The 17,122-nt window shown below is 57.2% G+C and overlaps 1 protein-coding gene across 1 annotated transcript; it reads right to left on the reverse strand.

Moving 5' to 3' along the window:
* Nucleotides 1-1,278: 1,278 nt before the first annotated feature.
* On the reverse strand, nt 1,279-16,218 carry TRIM8 (tripartite motif containing 8). The gene is made up of 7 exons (XM_030865478.2): nt 15,974-16,218; nt 14,605-15,836; nt 5,355-5,450; nt 4,788-5,021; nt 3,478-3,509; nt 3,228-3,343; nt 1,279-2,874 (listed from the first exon to the last, which is right to left on the reverse strand). Exons 2-7 carry the CDS (start codon nt 15,172-15,174, stop codon nt 2,267-2,269), a joined length of 1,656 nt encoding a protein of 551 aa, XP_030721338.1. The 5' UTR covers nt 15,175-15,836; nt 15,974-16,218; the 3' UTR covers nt 1,279-2,266.
* Between the last annotated feature and the right edge of the window lie 904 nt (nt 16,219-17,122).

Consider the following 17,122-nt stretch of genomic DNA (forward strand, 5'->3'; position numbering starts at 1 on the left):
GACCATGCCCTCCAACTTGGGTGCTTATTTTTCTGAGAAGAGGGGTAACTAAGAGTCAGTGAGGGTTGGACCCCTGGTGCAGGACTTACCCATAGTTCCCTGTCTTGCTCTAGGCTTTCTGGGGCGGGAGGCATTCAGGCTCAGATTCTACCCAGACAAGGGGAAAGAGAATTAGGCACCCAGGAAAGGTTGACCCTCCTACTTTACACATAAGCAGATCCATGCAAAGTGTTGGGCAACAAATCAGAGATCCAGCAACCCCCTCACACCACTCCTGCTCCAACAGAGGAGGGCTTGGTGTGCCCCAGCCCCTCCTTCCAGCCCACGGGTCCCTGAGACAAGCAGGTCCCTGGCCAGTCCCTCATGGCAGCACTTCTCAAACCCCAGGATGTGTCAGAATTAGCAGAGGGTTAAAAATGCAGATTACTGGGAATTCCCTGGTGGTCCAGTGGTTAGGACTCTGTGCTTCCACTGCAGGACTGCAGGGAGCATGGGTTCGATCCCTGGTTGGGGAACTAAGATCCTGCATGCCGTGTGGCGTGGCAAAAAAACAAACAGGTTCCTGGGCCCTCAGTGATTCCAAGTCCAAGTAGGGCCCCAGGATTCAGCCCTTTTAACAAGCTCCCAAGCATGCTACTCTTTGAGCTCTGCCAAAGGGGATGAGGGTAGGATGTCTTTTTCACCTTGTTACCCAAGCACTGTGCCTCCCAGAGCACAGGATTTTCCTGCCTGCCCTCCCTCCATGCTCAGGGGCAGGGGCTAGAGCCCAAGTTACCAAAGGAAGCATGGAGCTGAGTGACCCTCCCCGCTCCCCTCCCCCAATGGGGGCCAAGGCTCAGTTAGACTAAATTCCAAGATAAGGTCTGCTCTACTTCTGTGCCCTTGGCCCTACACAGTGCCTGACGCTTAGCATGTGCTTAATAAATATTTGTGGACTGAAGGAGGTAAACTCTGCAAGACTCATAGAAAGGTATTTCTTCCTTTGTCTGTCCTTGCTAAGAGCATGTTGGCAGAAACTCAAAGAGATGCCGGGGCCCATGCGGCCGGGGGCTGGGCCTAGGAGGCCCTCAGCAAATATTTGCCAAATGAACCCAAGGCTGAGACCAGACGCAGTTAGTACCTGACGAACTGACGTTCACAGGCCTGGAACAGGCTAAACCCCAGAGAGAATCAAGGCAAGGAGGGCAGGGGCTTCCATCCCTAGAGGGGCCCCTCCCCACACCAACGCCTGAAGACCCCAGGCCTGGGGGAGTTAGGGGTAAGAGGCGAGGCAGGGAGTGGGACTGCGCCATTATGTTTATTAGAAGGTTGGATTTCGGTGTGTGCTCTAGACAGATTACAGAATAAATACCTGCGCCTTGAGAACAGGAAGTCCACGATTCATACAAAGTGCTCACTACAGGAAGTCGCTGTGTCAAAATCCAGGCAAGGACCCAACTCCGGGCAGCCCCTCCTCTCCCGCTGACCTCAACAAGGGCTGTGCTATGGTTTTTTATTTTATTATTTCTTTTATTTCTCTTTATTATTATTAATATTATTATTATTTGCTTTTGCTGTGGTCACTATCATTGGCAAGGTTCCTTTCCCCTTTCCTGGACATGGGGGTTCCTGTCTTTAAGATTCCATTCTGAGGCTGAAGGTGCCAAACGCTGCTTGAGAAGTGGCCTTTGAACTCCGTCTGGGAGGATGGCGAGAAGGAAGCAGGAGAAATCATTCTTGGTTTTAAAAAAAATTAAAAAAAAAAAAAAAAGCCCCACAATCTACAGGTCTTTCCTTATTTAGTCAGTGATCAAAAACTGCCCAAAAGAAAAACAAGAGGAGAAGCAGGCCAGTGGACACTGGTCCCTCCTCCCAGGGCTGGCTGAGGAGAGTTGGAAACTGCCCCTACCCCCAAGGCTTTAGGGGAAGCTGAGGCTCCTTCCAGCCACGGGGGTGGGTAGGGGAAGGAGTGGAAGAAAAAAGGAGAGACAGAGAGAGAGAGAGAGCTCAGCGCCTTGAGGTAGACGCTTTCCCAACTCCAGAGCCACCTGCAGCCCCGGCCCAGGCCAGCTCCCACTGTCACCTCCGAGTCCAGGAGATTCGTGATAAAAAAAAAATCAAAACAAGCCCCAAACAAAACAAAATCCAAAAGGAAAAGACTTGGGGAAATGAAGGAGGAAGGGAGGGAGGACAGGAAGGTAGAAGGGCAGGTCTCTGGATGCGTCATTCCCGAGCCACTGGGGGCTGAGGCGGGGAGATTCCCCAGCGCCCCACCGCCCGCGTAGCGTTAGCTCGTCACGTAGTGTTTGGTGGACGGCTGCCCATACACCCTGTAGAAATCCTGGTGGCCAGGCTGCTGGGAGGCGTCGAGCCAGTCTCTGACCGCCAGGCTGGGAAGGGACTGGGGGACGGAAGGTGTGGGCGGGAGCGCATGTGAGTACTCCTGTGAGGGCACTGTCCAGGGGAAGTGGCCGGAGCGGGGGTAGGGCTGGTGGCCGCCATGGTTGGCCACGGAAGAACAGTAACAGTTGTCCACAGAACAGACGAGAATCTTGCGGCCCCCATACTGGGGGAGCATGGGCTGCTGGGCGGCCGAGCCATTGGGATACTGCGATGGGGGGAACACAGGACTTGAGTGCACTGGTTGGGCGCCGCCCGGCAGGGCCACCAAGTGCTGCGTGGAGCTGCAGGGGCCCAGGGGCTGCCCTGACTGGCCCTCGCCGCTGGCTGTGCTCGCTGCCCCATACTGGCTGCCCACGGGGCCCGACGACGTCTCTAGGAAACTGGCCTCAGGGAAGGCCGTCGAGTGCTTGCGCTTTTCCGCCCCAGAGCTGCTCACACCACAAGGGTACAGGGGGACGCTCTGCAGGAAGGGCACCGGTGTGCTGAAGGGGCCTGTGGAGAGTTTGGGCAAAAGTCGCTAAAGCCCCTGTCCCAGGCAACCCAGGCCTCCTCTCCCCCGGGGACATTTTCCATCTGTAGGACCAAGCACAATACATCATGCACCATCTTGATGCTCACTACTCCGTTAGCAGGCAGATACTATTATCTTTCCCATCTTACAGCTGAAGAAGCTGAGGCTCAGGGAGGTACTACGGCTTGCCCAAGGTCCCACAGCTAGAAGTAGCAAAGCAGGGATATGAGGAAAGGGCTATCTGACTAGGCCAGGCTGCCTGTCAGAAGGAAGGTTCTGGCATTTACCCCTGCCCAAAGGGTTCTCTCCCTTTGATTGAAGATCCCACCCTCACCTTCTAGCATCTTCCGTAGCTGCTTCTCCTTCTTGGCCACCTCGTTCAGGAAGAGCTTGGAGTTCAAGTGGCCGATCTTAGGGGGAGAAAGGCTGCTGCCTGTACAGGTCTGGGTCCTGGGGGCAGTGGACGGGGCATCTGCTGTGAGGAGGTATCACCGGTAAGCCCGCCCTACCTCCCCGCAGTGGGCCTGGCCCTTCCTGCCCTCCCCCACATGTGTTCCCCTGAGGGCTGGTGGCCATCTGCTCACCTGTCCATTAGGATTTTCACAGACTTGGTGTTCTAGAGGGAGAGAAAAGGGTTAGTTAGGGTTAGTGGGAAAGGCAGCATGAGAGAGGGGAAGATGGAAGCTGCCCCATCCTCTCTCTCCCCAGGCAGGGCTGACCTTCTGATTCTGGCCAGAGTGTGGCGGGGCAGGGGGTGGGGTGTCTCCATTCTCAGAAGATTGAGCGCTTGCTTGCTATGTGACAGACAACACTGTAAGTGCTTTCTATACATCTATCACCTTATCTAAACGACTACCCTAGGAGGAAGGTTCTGCAAGCACTCAATCTTTTACCCCAAAAAATCTTTGGGGCAAGATGTCTTTTGGAATTTGGAATTTTTTGGACTTTAGAAGGGAAATATGATGCCCGTATCATAATATGTGATTACAGCGTAGGACACTGTAATCTAACACATCAGTGTTTCTGCAGCAGTATGTTTTGTTGGGTTTTTTTGGCCACGCCTTGTGGCATGTGGCATCTTAGTTCCCTGACCAGGGATCGAATCCCTCCCCTGCACTGGAAGAGTGGAGTCTTAACCGCTGGACTGCCAGGGAAGTCCCAGCAATATGTTTCAATATTTGTACCAAGTAAAGATCAATAAAGGCCATAAATTGTCAGCATCAGTTCAGGTCAGTTTTTGCTGTTAAATGAGCTGCCGGAACTTTTTTCTTTCAGTTTTCAGAGATTTCTAAAACTTTGGCATTGCGGGTAACAGATAATAGATCTGTATTATCAACCCCATTTTATAAGTGAGGGATCTGAGGCCTAGGGAACATATATGACTTGCCCAAGGTCACAAAGCTAGAAGGAACAGGGTGGGAGGGTTTTGAATCCATGAAGGCTGGCTCCAAAGCCCTGTGAGCATACTGGTGGGGGGAACCAGTTGGGGAGCAAAGCATCACAGACTCCAATTTAGAAATGCCCCTTGGGGCTTCCCTGATGATGCAGTGGTTAAGAATCTGCCTGCCAATGCAGGGGACACGGGTTCGAGCCCTGGTCCGGGAAGATCCCACATGCTGCAGAGCAACTAAGCCCGTGCACCACATCTACTAAGCCTGAGCTCTAGAGCCCGTAAGCCGCAACTACTGAAGCCCGCACACCTAGAGCTCATGCTCCACAACAAGAGAAGCCACCGCAATGAGAAGCCCACGCACCTCAATGAAGAGTAGCCCCCACTCGCCACAATTAGAGAAAGCCCGCGCACAGCAACGAAGACCCAAGGCACACACACACACACACAAAAATCTTAAAAGTGCCCCTTGGGTCCCACCAGCCGGTCCCAGGCCCAGCCCACCTTCATGAAGCTGACGTCCTCCGTCTTGTCGAAGAGCAGCTGCAGGGAGCCCAGCAGCTTCTTGGCCTCCTGCATGCGCTCCCCGAGATGCAGCGCCTGCGCTGCGTTCTCGCTGCAGAACTTGGCCTGGGCCTTGTCCAGGACCTCCACCGTCTGCCGCAGGTCCTCATCCAGCAGCTGGTGCAGCTTCTCGTATTGCAGCCGCACTTCCTCCTTCAGTTGGCTCACCTTCTCCTGCGGGCACCGGGGCAAGAGTGGGTGGGCAAGTACTGGGGACTTCAGGCTGCTGCTCCTGCCTGTCTCACATACTGGATGGGGGAGTCTGGGACACCAAAGCCCCAGGCTGCCCAGGGCTCCCAAAGGCAAAGTCTGACCTGCCAATCCCCCACTGGTAGCACAGGGCTCTGGACAGGTACCCTGGCACCAGTGGGGGGCTCATCCACTGACGGTTCATTGAATGACTGACCAAGGGATTCTGGCATAGAGCCGACCACGCAACAGATCCTAGCCCAAGGCCCAGTACCCAAGCCGCCCCCCACCTCATACCATGGGCCTGGGCTTAGCTACCTCCACCAGGCGCTTGTCTGACTCGAGTTTGTACAGCTGGTCCTCAATGTCCTGCTCTCGCTCCTCCAGCCGGTCCTGCTGCTTCATCAGCATCTTCTGCAGAGACAGTTGGGGTAGGGGCATCAGAGGAATGGGTGGACACCATCCTTACCTCTACAGACAGACTCATCCTCTGGATCCTTCTTCCCAGACGACCTAAAATTTCTGCCCCCCCAACCCCTTCTGGCTCCCATGCAATCCCAGGGGCCTGGTGACAACTGTCTGGCCAGCCTGTCCCCAGGACGAAAAAGCCTGGAATGCTTCCCACACATATCTAAACCATAAACTTTCTGAGGGCAGGGTCAGGCCTGCCTCTGTTGTAAGCACTTTTCCTGTATAGACTTATCTAGTAATGCTATGAGATACATACTATTATTATCCTCATTTCAGAGAAGAGGAAACCAGAAAGGTTAAGTAATTCACCCAAAGTCACACAGCTAGTATCAGAGCTGGAATACAAACCTAAATGACCAGGTAGTAGGGTCTGTTCTTATCCAAGTCATGCTGCCTCTCTCTGGGGAGCACCATCTCAGAAATGATGCAGAGGGTCACACAAACTTCCTGGGTCTCACAGGCCCTCTGGCCCGGTCCAGAGATCTCACCTGATGTTTGCCTTACACTTGGGGGGCATAAAGCCAGCCAGCTGCCCCCTTGCTTGCTCTTGATGCAGAGAGCTAGGCCTCTGAAGTCCTTGCTAACTCCCTCAGCCCCTCAGTTGGACCTGGGTGGAAAGGAAACTCTGGCTCTCCTAAGACCCAAGGTCAGTCTGCTGGAAGGTTCGGAACAATGCTGCTCTTCTCAGCCCTTAATCTTCTGTCTCTACAAGCCCTCTCTTCCCAGACCTGCCTATCCCAGCTGTTCCAGACGCCCTGTCATCCTCCCTTGCCAGATACACCTCTTCAAACAGGGTCTCTCTCCTGCCCAAGATCCCTCGATGACCCCTCCTTCCAAACTCTGTAGGCTTTCTTACTTACAACCTGACTCTCCCAGCCAGGTGGGCTGGTATCCTGTCCCTGACACTGCAAATCTGAACTCCATGCACCCAGCTGGTGTTTTTCTGCAGCCCACAGTGCCTTCTCCCCATCCCTTGTCTATCCTTCAAAGCCCAGCTTAAGGTCCTGCTCCTCTAGGAAACTTTCCATGGCCCCTGCTCGGAGTCTGTGCAGGACCCTCCCTGTCTTGGCCATACAAGGGGCTGTCACATTCTGCTCTCCCTCTGTAGCTGTGCTGTTCAATACAGTAGCCACTAGTCACATGTGGCTATTTCATTTTAAGTTAGTTAAAAATAAATTAAATTGAACATCAGTTCTTCTGTTGTACCAGCCTCATTTCAAGTGCTCAATAGCTACATGCAGCTAGTGGCTAATGTACTGGACACCACAAACACAAAACGTGACCAGCTCACAGAAAGAGCTATAGGAAAACACTATTCTATAGTCTGACCAACTGTGGTCTAATCTCCAAACAAAACTCAAGACCTCTTGAAAACAGGGTTTTGCTGCTGCATTTTTCCACTTCCCTTCCTAGCCGGGACCCACAAAGGCCCCAGCACCCTACAGATGCATAATGTGTTTCCTGAATAAACCCATGGGTTTTGCACACAAAACAAGGTTTGCAGAGCAGATTGCACAGAACCTAGCTCACAGTAAGTGTCCACTCAACAAGAAGTGGTTCTTTTTCTTCCTCTGTGTGGACCTCAAAGTGACCCTCAAGTTTGACCCATGACCCCCACTCCTGTCCACACTCAGCTGGCTTCCAAAAGACAAGCTGCCACCAATCCCTTCCTTATTCCCCAAAACCCCTTTACATAAGGGGAAACCAAGGCCAGCCAGGAGAGTTCAGCGACCCTGTTTTTTGTTGGTGGCTGCCCTAGAACCAGGGCCCTGGGGACAGGAAGAGGCAGGGGGTGAGGCTCTCAGGTTCTGAGCTGGGAAAGCCTGGGGCACCCCGCCCCCCGCAACAATTTGACCTTTCAGTGACCCAGGACAGTACCTTAAGAGACAGAAGATGTTGCCCTGCCCCCCACCCCCAGCCCAACATGCACATGGATCTGCTGCCAGCCTGAGAGTCAGAGCCTGTAGAGAAACACAGCTGGCTGGGCGCAGGAGCAGAGGTAGTCACACACCCTCCCTTCCTGTGAAACTGCCCCCAGTCACGTGAAAAGGGCAGGCGGCACCCCACAGTATGGCCCACCTACATGCATACACCTGCACGCACACACACAAGCACACGCCACCACCTGGGCCCTGAGACCCCCTCGGGCACACTGTCACATACACACAGCCCTGCACAGTGAAGGCTGGCCCTCCTGAAGGCCCCCGATGACTGAGGGAGGCCTGCCTGAAGGCAAGGTGGCCAGGGTACCACCAAAGGATATGAGACCTTTTTACCTCCCCTGTTACAACTGACCCTCCATTTTTTGCCTGCTGGCTGCCTCGTCCCCACACTCGGGAAGCACCTCCCCTGTTACAACTGATTCTCAATTTTTTGCCTGCTGGCTGCCTCGTCCCCACACTCGGGAAGCAGTCCCTCCAACTTGGATGCATCTCAGGCTCCAGGCCACTCCTGCCTTCCCAGTGCCCAGGATATCCGAGAGCCCAGGCCCCAGCCACACACACACATCTGTGCACCACGGTCTCCTGGCCCAACTACTTTTCATGACCAAACCCACTGGTATCAGAGTAGAGGTGCACCTGTAGCTGAGTCCCAGACGAGGGGCAGAAGAGAGGCAGCCCCAGATAGGATCTCAGCCCCACTTCCCTCAGAGGCCTGGAATGGGGCTGTTCACTCCCACCCTCTAGGCCCGTGGGAGGCCTCTGTCCCACTCCCCTGCAACCCGTTCAGGGAGTTCATGGCTGACCCCTCAGGGCACAGCCAAGGGAGGCACTTCCTGTCTTGTCCTGGGGAGTGGGGCTCAGCCCCTTGCGCCATCTAGGCTTTTCTCAGATCCTTTCCTGGCAGCACGGCCACGCTGGGACCCTGAGGTGTCTTCCCTTGGCTTCCAGGTCCAGGTCCTGGTTCCTGCCTGCCCAGAGCCCTCTGGGGTGGAGCCCAGTCCAGGTCTAGCAAAGGCAGTGGCCACACTGCCTAGCAGGTGGCTGGGTTTCATTGGCTCTCCCCCAGCTCAGAGGCCATCGGGCTTCTGTCTCCACTACAGAGGGAAGGGAAGGGCCAGGAATAGGAAGGAAACTGGCCAGGGAATGCCAGCCAGGGAGGGCTGGGCGGGGGGCCCACCATGGCCAGCTCACCCTTGCAGGAACGGTGATCCCTCGGGGCTAGGTGCTCTTAATCCTGCCACAGCCAACACCGGGGGGGAAGCAGGGGGCGGGGGGACACTGCTACCTCAGGCACTGGAAAATCAGGGTGGTGGGGAGGAAGGGAAATATCCACTTGCTGCCCCTTTAGTACCCCTCCCCTCGATTCCACCAATGAATGAATCAGGTTGCTGAGAAGCTGGGAGATGGGGAACAGAGGAAGCAAGGACCCCTCCCCACTGCCAGCAGCCTCCTTTCCATCCCAACCTCCCAGAACTACTGAGAGCTGAGGCTCCACTGCCCACCTGGGAAAAACCCACAGCTGAGAGATTTCCCAGCTTGATTCAGGGCAAGGCCTCTCAGTGTGGGGGAGGGCACCTTACAAACTGCTCCCAGCCCAGAGTGGGTCACCTGGATTGTGGCACACCTCAGGTGTGCAGGGACAGAGGGGAGACTAGAATGGTCTAGATTAGGAGCACTTGAGGGACCAGGCCTCCAGCAGGGGCAGGGGCAATTGGAGGCCCAGCCCCACGCTACACCTGCTGGCCCAGGTGGGACCTGCTTACTGCTGTCCCTGTCCTTCCCTAAGGACCTAAGGCCTTCCACGGTCTGCTCCTGGGTCTGTGAGGGCAAAAGCATCAGGAAGACTTGGGGGCACACCATTCCCACCCCTCCAGGACCCTCATATCTGTCGCCTAATGTTCTAGACTCTGCCTTGAGCTGCTCCTCCAAAGCCCCTTCCAGCCTGGGGAGGGGGGCAATCATGAGCCCCTCACATTCCTGCCCTGGGAAAGCCTCACTCACAGCCCTCTGGAGACTGACTGGCCAGGCCCAGCTGGCATTTTTGATGCCAGACTGGACTGGGCAGACGGGTAAGGCCATTGGGACTCTAGGCTGTATAAAAGTTAATAAATGATAATAATAAAACCCTCAAGTCAACCTTGAAGAGAAGCAAAGTCAGGAGGGAGCAGGGCCCCAGGATCTGGGCCAGAGGCAGACCTCAAGTTTGTAGATGGGACCAGAGCTGGGACCAGCCGCCCCTGTGATGGGGTGGAGGCGGGAAGAGGGCGCTGGGCTGCTGGAGTACCTCTGCCTGCTGGGATCCCTGCCCAGATGACTCTCATGCCAGCTCCAGCTCTGGATGAAGCCCCCGCTCAGAGCTACCCCCTCCTAACCTCCTCCCCAGCTGCCAAAGCCGCCCCCCACTCTCCCACATAAGCCCTTGTCCCAGGAATACGTCAGCCTCCCCTCTCCCTGGGCCACAGCACTCCCTCCTGGTCTCAGCCTTAGTTGTCCCTTCCCATGCCTCAGCCCCTACCTGGGGCTACCATGTGGACCCCCAGGCTGCGGGCAATCACAGACCCAGAGAGAAGAGGCTACAGGGCAGGAACCAGGGACAAGGAGAAAGGCAGCACCTCGGAGGCAAGCCCCGGCAGACCCCAGAGAGGGTTTCCCAGCTGCAGAGTGGAATTAGCTTTTGCCACGCAGAGTGCACTGCTCTGGGGCAGCAGAACAAAGAGGCGAGAGAGAAAGCCCCCCTTTGTCTGTGTTTGAATGCCAGGCCAGCCGGGAAGGAAGGCTTTCCCAGAGCCAGGGATGAGGCCAGCCAAGCCTGCCTGCTCGGTCCAGGGCTGGGGCCCAAGCCGGGCTCCCCTTCTTCCTATGACCACCCCAAATGCCCACAACACAGCATCGCAGGATCCATCCGGGCTTCCACCTCCAAAGCCCACTACAGGCAACGAGCTCACCGAAGGTGAGTCTCCTCCCCTCCCCAACACCTCCACCAGGTGAGAAAGTCACACAAGACTCACACCCACCAACCAACCACCATCAGGCAGGAACACACTAGCGCTGTCAACGACAGATACGTGTGCACACTCAACTTCAACTCGCAGGTGAACGGCAAGCAGGGCACCCTCCTCTCGCTCACACACACACACACACGTGCACGTCTTCCCCACCCCACAGCCACACACAAGACAACTCCGTAATTAAGTCAGTCACTCACATTGCACCTTCTCAGAGATACACACGTTGAGATACAAAAAAGTAGTCCCACGTGAGATGCACAACCAGATGCACTGGTTACACACGCGCACACACACACCTGCAGACAGACCTGGATGCACAGGCACCCGGAGCTGCAGCACGCAGTCATCAGCAGGGCGTGCATGACAGGCGTCTGGTCTGCCTGTGTCAGCAGGATCCTGGGGTGGAGGTGGGGGGCTGGGCCTCCGCCTCAGGCTCCTCTGCCCAGGGCCAGGGAGGAAGGCCAAGTCAGGCCCCCTCTTCCCGATCCTTCAAGATGGTCAAGGAAGGAGCAGCCACCTGACCCTCCCACCTCCCACCCCACCTGAGACCTCAGGATTATGGTCGGGGGCAGCGGAGAGCAGTGGGGTCCGTACCGCCTGAGCCAGGCTGCAGCCACAGCCCGGCTATAGCTGGGCCAGGGCGGCCCTCACTCCCAGAGCCCACCTGGAGACAGACACGTGGGGTGGAGACCTAGGATCCCCTCCAGGGTCCCAGGGCAGCCCCTCCGGCCATGGACAATGTGAGCAGGATGACCTCACCCCCAGCAGCTGCAAACCCTAAACTGGCCCAAGAAGTGGGATCCTGTCCCCAGAGAACATCTCCTCCACACACACACACACACACACACACACACACACACACACACACACACACACACACACACACACACACACACACACACACACACACACACCCTGCATAGCCCTTCACAGATATAACTAGGCCTTATCTTGGATCTTCTTTCTATGTTGAAGGAGGTCATGAGATAGAGGTGCTCCCAGCTCATACCAGTCCCGAGTTCCTCACATGAACCCCTAAACCCAGGGGCTGGAAGAGGGTTTGACCACCTAGGGCCGCCACACCTGAGTCCACCTGTATATCCCAATCTTGGGCCCTTAGCCTCCCATAGCCCCAAGGGAGAACACATTTGGGGTCTAGGCATGTCTTAGAGTGTTCTCTGCAGTCTACCCAATGGGCATCCAGGCCTCATGGCAACGTGGCTTACACATTGGCTTCCCAAGGGCAGAGTGGGGCAAGGACTTCGAAGGCCTGACTCTGAGACCCCCGGCTAGTCCCCTGCTAGGCGGAAGCCCTGCTTGCATTCCTGCTGGGCCCCAGCTCTAGGCCGCTGCACAGGTGGGTGCTTTGAGTATGCGTGTGGAGGACCACCAGGGGGAGATTGATCAGCGTTTCCTATTCCTAGCCAGTAGGGCATTTCAGCAGCCCCTGCCCCTCCCTGGGACAACAGAAGAAGAAGCACAAGAAGCAGAGCTATATCTTAAGGTGTGTGCCACGTTTCCACGCTTCTGCTCCTGCATCTGGGATAATTCTGTTGCCTTCATCCGTGGTACCAGCAGAGGCCCTTTAAGACAGACTCCCTCCCACAAGGGAAAAGAAGCCCAGGAAAACACCCCTCCCCATGGCTAGCCTAGAGAGGATGGAGTGCAAATAAGTCCAATAAGTCCAACTCACAGTGAGTGGCACTGGGCCATCGAAGGGTTTCCAACTCCAGTGCCCTGGGACACCAGAGAGAATCTGGAGGGCCTGGGGTAGGGGAGCCTGGAGAGGGACGAGACTCAGGCTGTGGGGCACAGATGCTGAGCGCACAGAACTGCACATCTGGCTGTGATGCAACCCGCTACTTCTGAGCCTGCCCACACCAGGAACAGGAACGAACACAAGAACACACACACACACACACACACATACACGCACGCATGCAGACGCACACACATGGAGCTGCTGACAAAGTTCAGGGCCTGCTTCCATCCAGTTCCTTCCATGAGCTGGGGGATCAGGGACCTGCCGGTAGGAACCCCAGGGTATACTCTGCGTATGTGTGCCACCCCCCATCCCCCAACTATACAGACAGGAGACAGGTGCATTTGAGGGCAAAGCAGACAGTCTCAAAGACACTCACAAACACAGACCCACATCTACAGACACCCTCTTACTACCAAATCAGGTAAAATTGTGTTTTCTCCCCCACCTAAATGAAAGACACCTGAGCTCACACCCACCAACCAACCACCGATACAACTAAGGGCAAAGCCGCGGGTGCAGGCGCACATTCACTCATCACCCTGGTTGCTGTCCCCTCTTCTGTGCCTTTCAGCCTCATCTCCACCTTTCCCTTCCTTTCATTTTCCACCGTCAATCCCAGGACAGAGAACTGGACAGCCTTCCTTTCTCCTGCCTCTGCACTTTTCCCAGCCTCCTCCCCAGCCCTTGCATCTTTATTAATAGCAGCAGCTTCCCAATACTAGGGAAAGTCTGGGCTCTGCCTGCCCTGGGTGGGGGGCGGAGTACACTAGGGGCTCATTTGTTCCCCTAGGCCTCTGCCTTTTCCAACCCTGGTGGTGGGGGGAGGCTCTTCTCTCCATCCCCCACCCACACTTCCTTTAAGAAACCAGAGGCTCTGTCCTGGCACAAAACCCCAGATCTAGCCCATCCGATTAGAAACTAATTATACAGCAAATTTTATTTGTTATCCCTGCCCTCAGCCTGTGGCAACCCTCCTGCCTTTTGTTAGTGGTATGTGTATGTTTTTTAATTGCTGAACAGTGACTCATTCTGACTGGTCCCCCTACAGGAAACAGCCCCCATCTACAACCGTCCCCTGCTCAGAGCTTCCTCATAACCAAGCTCCCCACTGGCCTCCACTAGCCTCCAGGGGCCCCCACCCATAAACACTCCCAGTCCTACCAAAGCCCAACCTCACCCCCATGATATCACACCCAGGCCCCAAGCTGGGGCTTGAGATGGCTCAGACAGTCTCAGGCCAACCCCTTCTTTCTGGTATGACTCAACCCTGAAAGCCAGGGGACCTGGGAGGAACCCAGGAGGAGCCCCCCTCCGCTGAAGGGGACGGAAGTATTGCTTCAGTCCAGCTCCAAAGCCAGGCCAGCCCCAGAGGCCTGAGGGGGAAGGCGGTTTTGACATTGGCTGCTGCTACAGGGTGTATACAATGGGAGGGGATGCGGTTCCGTAATCACCCAGCCGGCAGCCCAGGGGAGCCAGCTGCCTGAAACCAGATTGCAAGGCGGCTCAACCTTAAACCCACAGGATTCTTCTTCCATCTTCCACTTCTCCTCCCCAAATGCGGGAGGGCTGTGATAGAGGGCTGGGCTGGGAGAAAAGCGCTCAGAGTGATGAAGACATACTTTAAGGTGTGTTCATGCAGACGCGTGCAATACGCACAGGCACACAGTGGGCAGCGATTCTCACACATGGAGAGCGGGCTATGGGGAATAATCCGAATAGCTGAGATGCTGTCCGGTGATGCTGTTGGCTGTCCAGGCCTTGGCCAGATAGATACCAGGAGTTCTGCTCTCCCTCCGGAAGCTCCCCCTCCAGCCCCCCGCCCCCCCCAATGTGTTTCCACTAGGGCTTGAAACTAACATGGCTGCTTTTGTTTACTTCCTCATTGGTATGCCAGCATCATGGATCATGTCAGCCACAGCAGCGGCACCAGGACACTCATTACATAAACAGCAGCTGGAGAAGCAGGACCTGGGTCACTCCCTTTAGTGACTTCCCGTAGGGCCTACGGAAACAACGCCAGGGGAGGGAGCTGCGCGCAAAACAGAAAAGCAACAGCCAAACTCTATCCCTGACAGCCCCACACCTCAATTCTATAAATGCCTCACAAGATGCCCCCTATGAGCACAGGTGCAGGAATATCAAGTACCGATCGGGGATCCTACTTCCCAGGACCTTGCCTCCAAACTTAAGGAGGAGTTTGTAAGGGAACCTCTGGCCTGATGTCACAAGAGTCAGCCTGTCCGGATGGGTGATCCCCAGGCGGTAGGGAGAGAGAGGGGGAGAGAGAGAGAGAGAGACAGAGAGAGACAGAGAGAGACAGAGAGAGAGAGTGTGTGTGTTTGTGTGTGTGTTGTGCGTGTGTTTGTGTGTAGGGTACTTGCCCGGATCTCATTCCTCCGGATCTCCACGTCGCACACCGAGTGTCCCTGATGCGCACCGCTGTAGTAGCAGCAGTACTGGCACACGGCCACCTGCTCGGCCTCGCAGTGGTAAAGGCGGTAGGCGTTGTGTTGCGGGCAGCTCCAGGCCCGCACATCGTCCGCCTCCACCAGGAGGTGCCCGCGGGCGGTGGAGGGCTGCTGCAGGTGCGTCTGCACGTGGGACTGGCAGCAGGGCGCCTCGCAGCGCAGGCAGACCTTCTGCGCCGGCAGCGGGGGGCCACGGCGGCAGAACACGCAGTGCAGCGCCGCCGGCGGCTTCTCCACGTGCAGGGCATTGAACTTCTCCACGATGTTGGTGAGCTTCAGGTTCTTCTCCAGGCCCGGCTTCTGGTTGTAGGCCTGGTTGCACTCTGGGCAGCGCACCAGGCCGCTGTCCTTGGCCCACGCCTCGCCAATGCAGCCCCGACAGAAGTTGTGTTTGCACGGCAATTGCACCGGCTCCACGAAGACATGCAGGCAGATGGGGCAGATGAGCTCCTCCTCGAAGCAGTTCTTCCAATTCTCCGCCATAGCGGCTGCGGGCAGGGGGCCCGGGCAGGTCTCCCCAACCTCTCAACTCTGGGGGTCCGTCCGGTGCCACTACAGGCCCACCAAGCCCCGAGCTCCGGGCCCCGGCGGCCCCGAGAGTCGCTCAGTCACCAGCGCCTTCCGCGCGCCCGCCCCCCAGAGGAGGGAGCCTCGGTCCTCACGCAGCGCGCGCAGCCGGCTGCGTCTCCTCCTCCTCCTCCCGAGCGCCTAGCGGGAGACCGCGGACTGCGCCAGGGCCGCGGCCGGGGCACCAGCCCTGGAGGGGAGTGCCGGGGTCCAAATTCCATATAAGAGGCCGCCTCCCGATCGGCGCAGCTAGGGCAGCGGCGGCCCACGGCCTGCACTCGGCCCCGCGGCTGACATTGGGGCGCGCCCCAAGGCGGACAGAGCCCGGGAGCCGCACACTTCCTCCAGCGACGGCGGCGGCAATGGTGGCTCTCTCCTGGCTCGCCGGCGCCGCGCCTCCCTCGCCTCGTCCAGGGTCTGAGAGGCCGGAGAAGCGAGTGCGGCCGCGCCAAGGACTGCTAGATCCGGACCAGGAGGGCGAGGCAAGCCGGTCCCCGGGCCGCGGCGCGGGCGCCCCCCGGCTGGCCGGCCGTCTGCGGGTGCGGGCTGCGGGGCGCAGGCGGGCCGACTCCGGGGCACTGCGTGAGCGCAGGGGCAGTCATTCAGATGAAATTCCAGTCCCCGGCCAGAGACACCAGCCCGCCTCTGCCTTCCTCCTCCCTTCACAAATAGAAACGGAAGGGGGAGGGAGAGAAGTGGAAAAAAAAAAACCAACCAGAAAGGGAGGGAGAAGAAGCCCCGTCGGTGCTCCGGCCTGACCCCCTCGTCGCTACTTCTGCGCTCCCCCGAGGCCCGGCGCCGGGCGCCCCCGCCGCGAGAGACCCCGCTCTCCGTCTCCGCGCTGGGCGGGCGCCCCGGCTCTGCCGAGGAAAACAAGGATTGATCAAACTAGAAAGGAATTTTTCTCAACTGCTAATGAACAGGAGGCTCGGCTCCCGGCCCTCCCCTCCCCCCGGCCCTCCCCCTTCGCCACCCCGGCCCCCCTCCCCCCCCACTTTCTTTTCTTCTCGGCCTCTCCTCCGGCCTTCGGGGCTGCGGTCGGAGCCAGCCCGCGGCGGCGGGGCCGGGCCAAGCCAGTCGAGCCGGACTGCCTCCCTCAGCGCCCAGCCATCTTGGGCTCCCGGCGGCCGCCGCGGTGGCGGCCGGGGGTTCGAGCGCGCTCGCTGGAGGGTCCTGCAGCGTTCTTTCTATCTCTCTCTCTCTCTGTTTTTTTTTTTTTTTTTTTTTGTGGTGGGATTTTTTTTTTAAGGGGAGGGCTGGCAGCCTCCCTCAAATTAGGAGAGAGAGAAGGGAGAAAATGCCAAGTCCCGATTTCTCTCCACCTCTTCTCCACCCACCCCGGTTCTTTCCAAAATATAAAAAAAGATTAGAATTGGAAGAAGTCGGCAGAAAGGCGAGCGCCCGCGGCCCCCGGCTGCTGCCCAGGAGACGCGTCCGGGGCGGGCCCGCGCCAGTTGCTCCGTCGGTAGGTCCGTTTGTCCGCCCGCTGCTTCTCATCTGGGGAGGCACTCCGGGCAGGGTCTCCGCAGCGGCTGTCGCCTCAGAGCTTTATCCTCAGATCAAAAAAAAAAAAAAAGGAAGAAAAAACCCCCCAACACTCTCATCACAGCCACCTTCAGCCATCTTGCGCGTATTATTATTTCAGGAATAATCTGTTTAATAAAAATAGCTGCGTCTCTAGCCCCCTCCCCCGCATCCTGGGCTCCCCGCCCCCTTTTAATAATGATCTCGATAATAAAAATGATCTGCGAGCCGGGCAGTCCACGGCTGCCTTTTCCTGCCTCGGCTCGCTCGGGCTTCGGCTCTCCTTCTCCCAGGAAGGGGACGGGGGTGGGGGGGTGCTCGCCGCTGGGGCTGGGGTGTG

The sequence above is a fragment of the Globicephala melas genome, chromosome 16 (genome assembly GCF_963455315.2).
Source record: "Globicephala melas chromosome 16, mGloMel1.2, whole genome shotgun sequence".
Taxonomy (NCBI): domain Eukaryota; kingdom Metazoa; phylum Chordata; class Mammalia; order Artiodactyla; family Delphinidae; genus Globicephala; species Globicephala melas.

Coding starts and splice junctions, on each gene's coding strand:
- TRIM8 (XM_030865478.2), bottom strand. CDS start 15,174: ATGGCGGAGAATTGGAAGAACTGCTTCGAGGAGGAGCTCATCTGCCCC. Junction 5,022..5,354: donor CAGACAAGCGCCTGGTGGAG/GTAGCTAAGCCC, acceptor CGGTGCCCGCAG/GAGAAGGTGAGCCAACTGAA. Junction 3,510..4,787: donor AGGACGTCAGCTTCATGAAG/GTGGGCTGGGCC, acceptor CTCTCCCTCTAG/AACACCAAGTCTGTGAAAAT.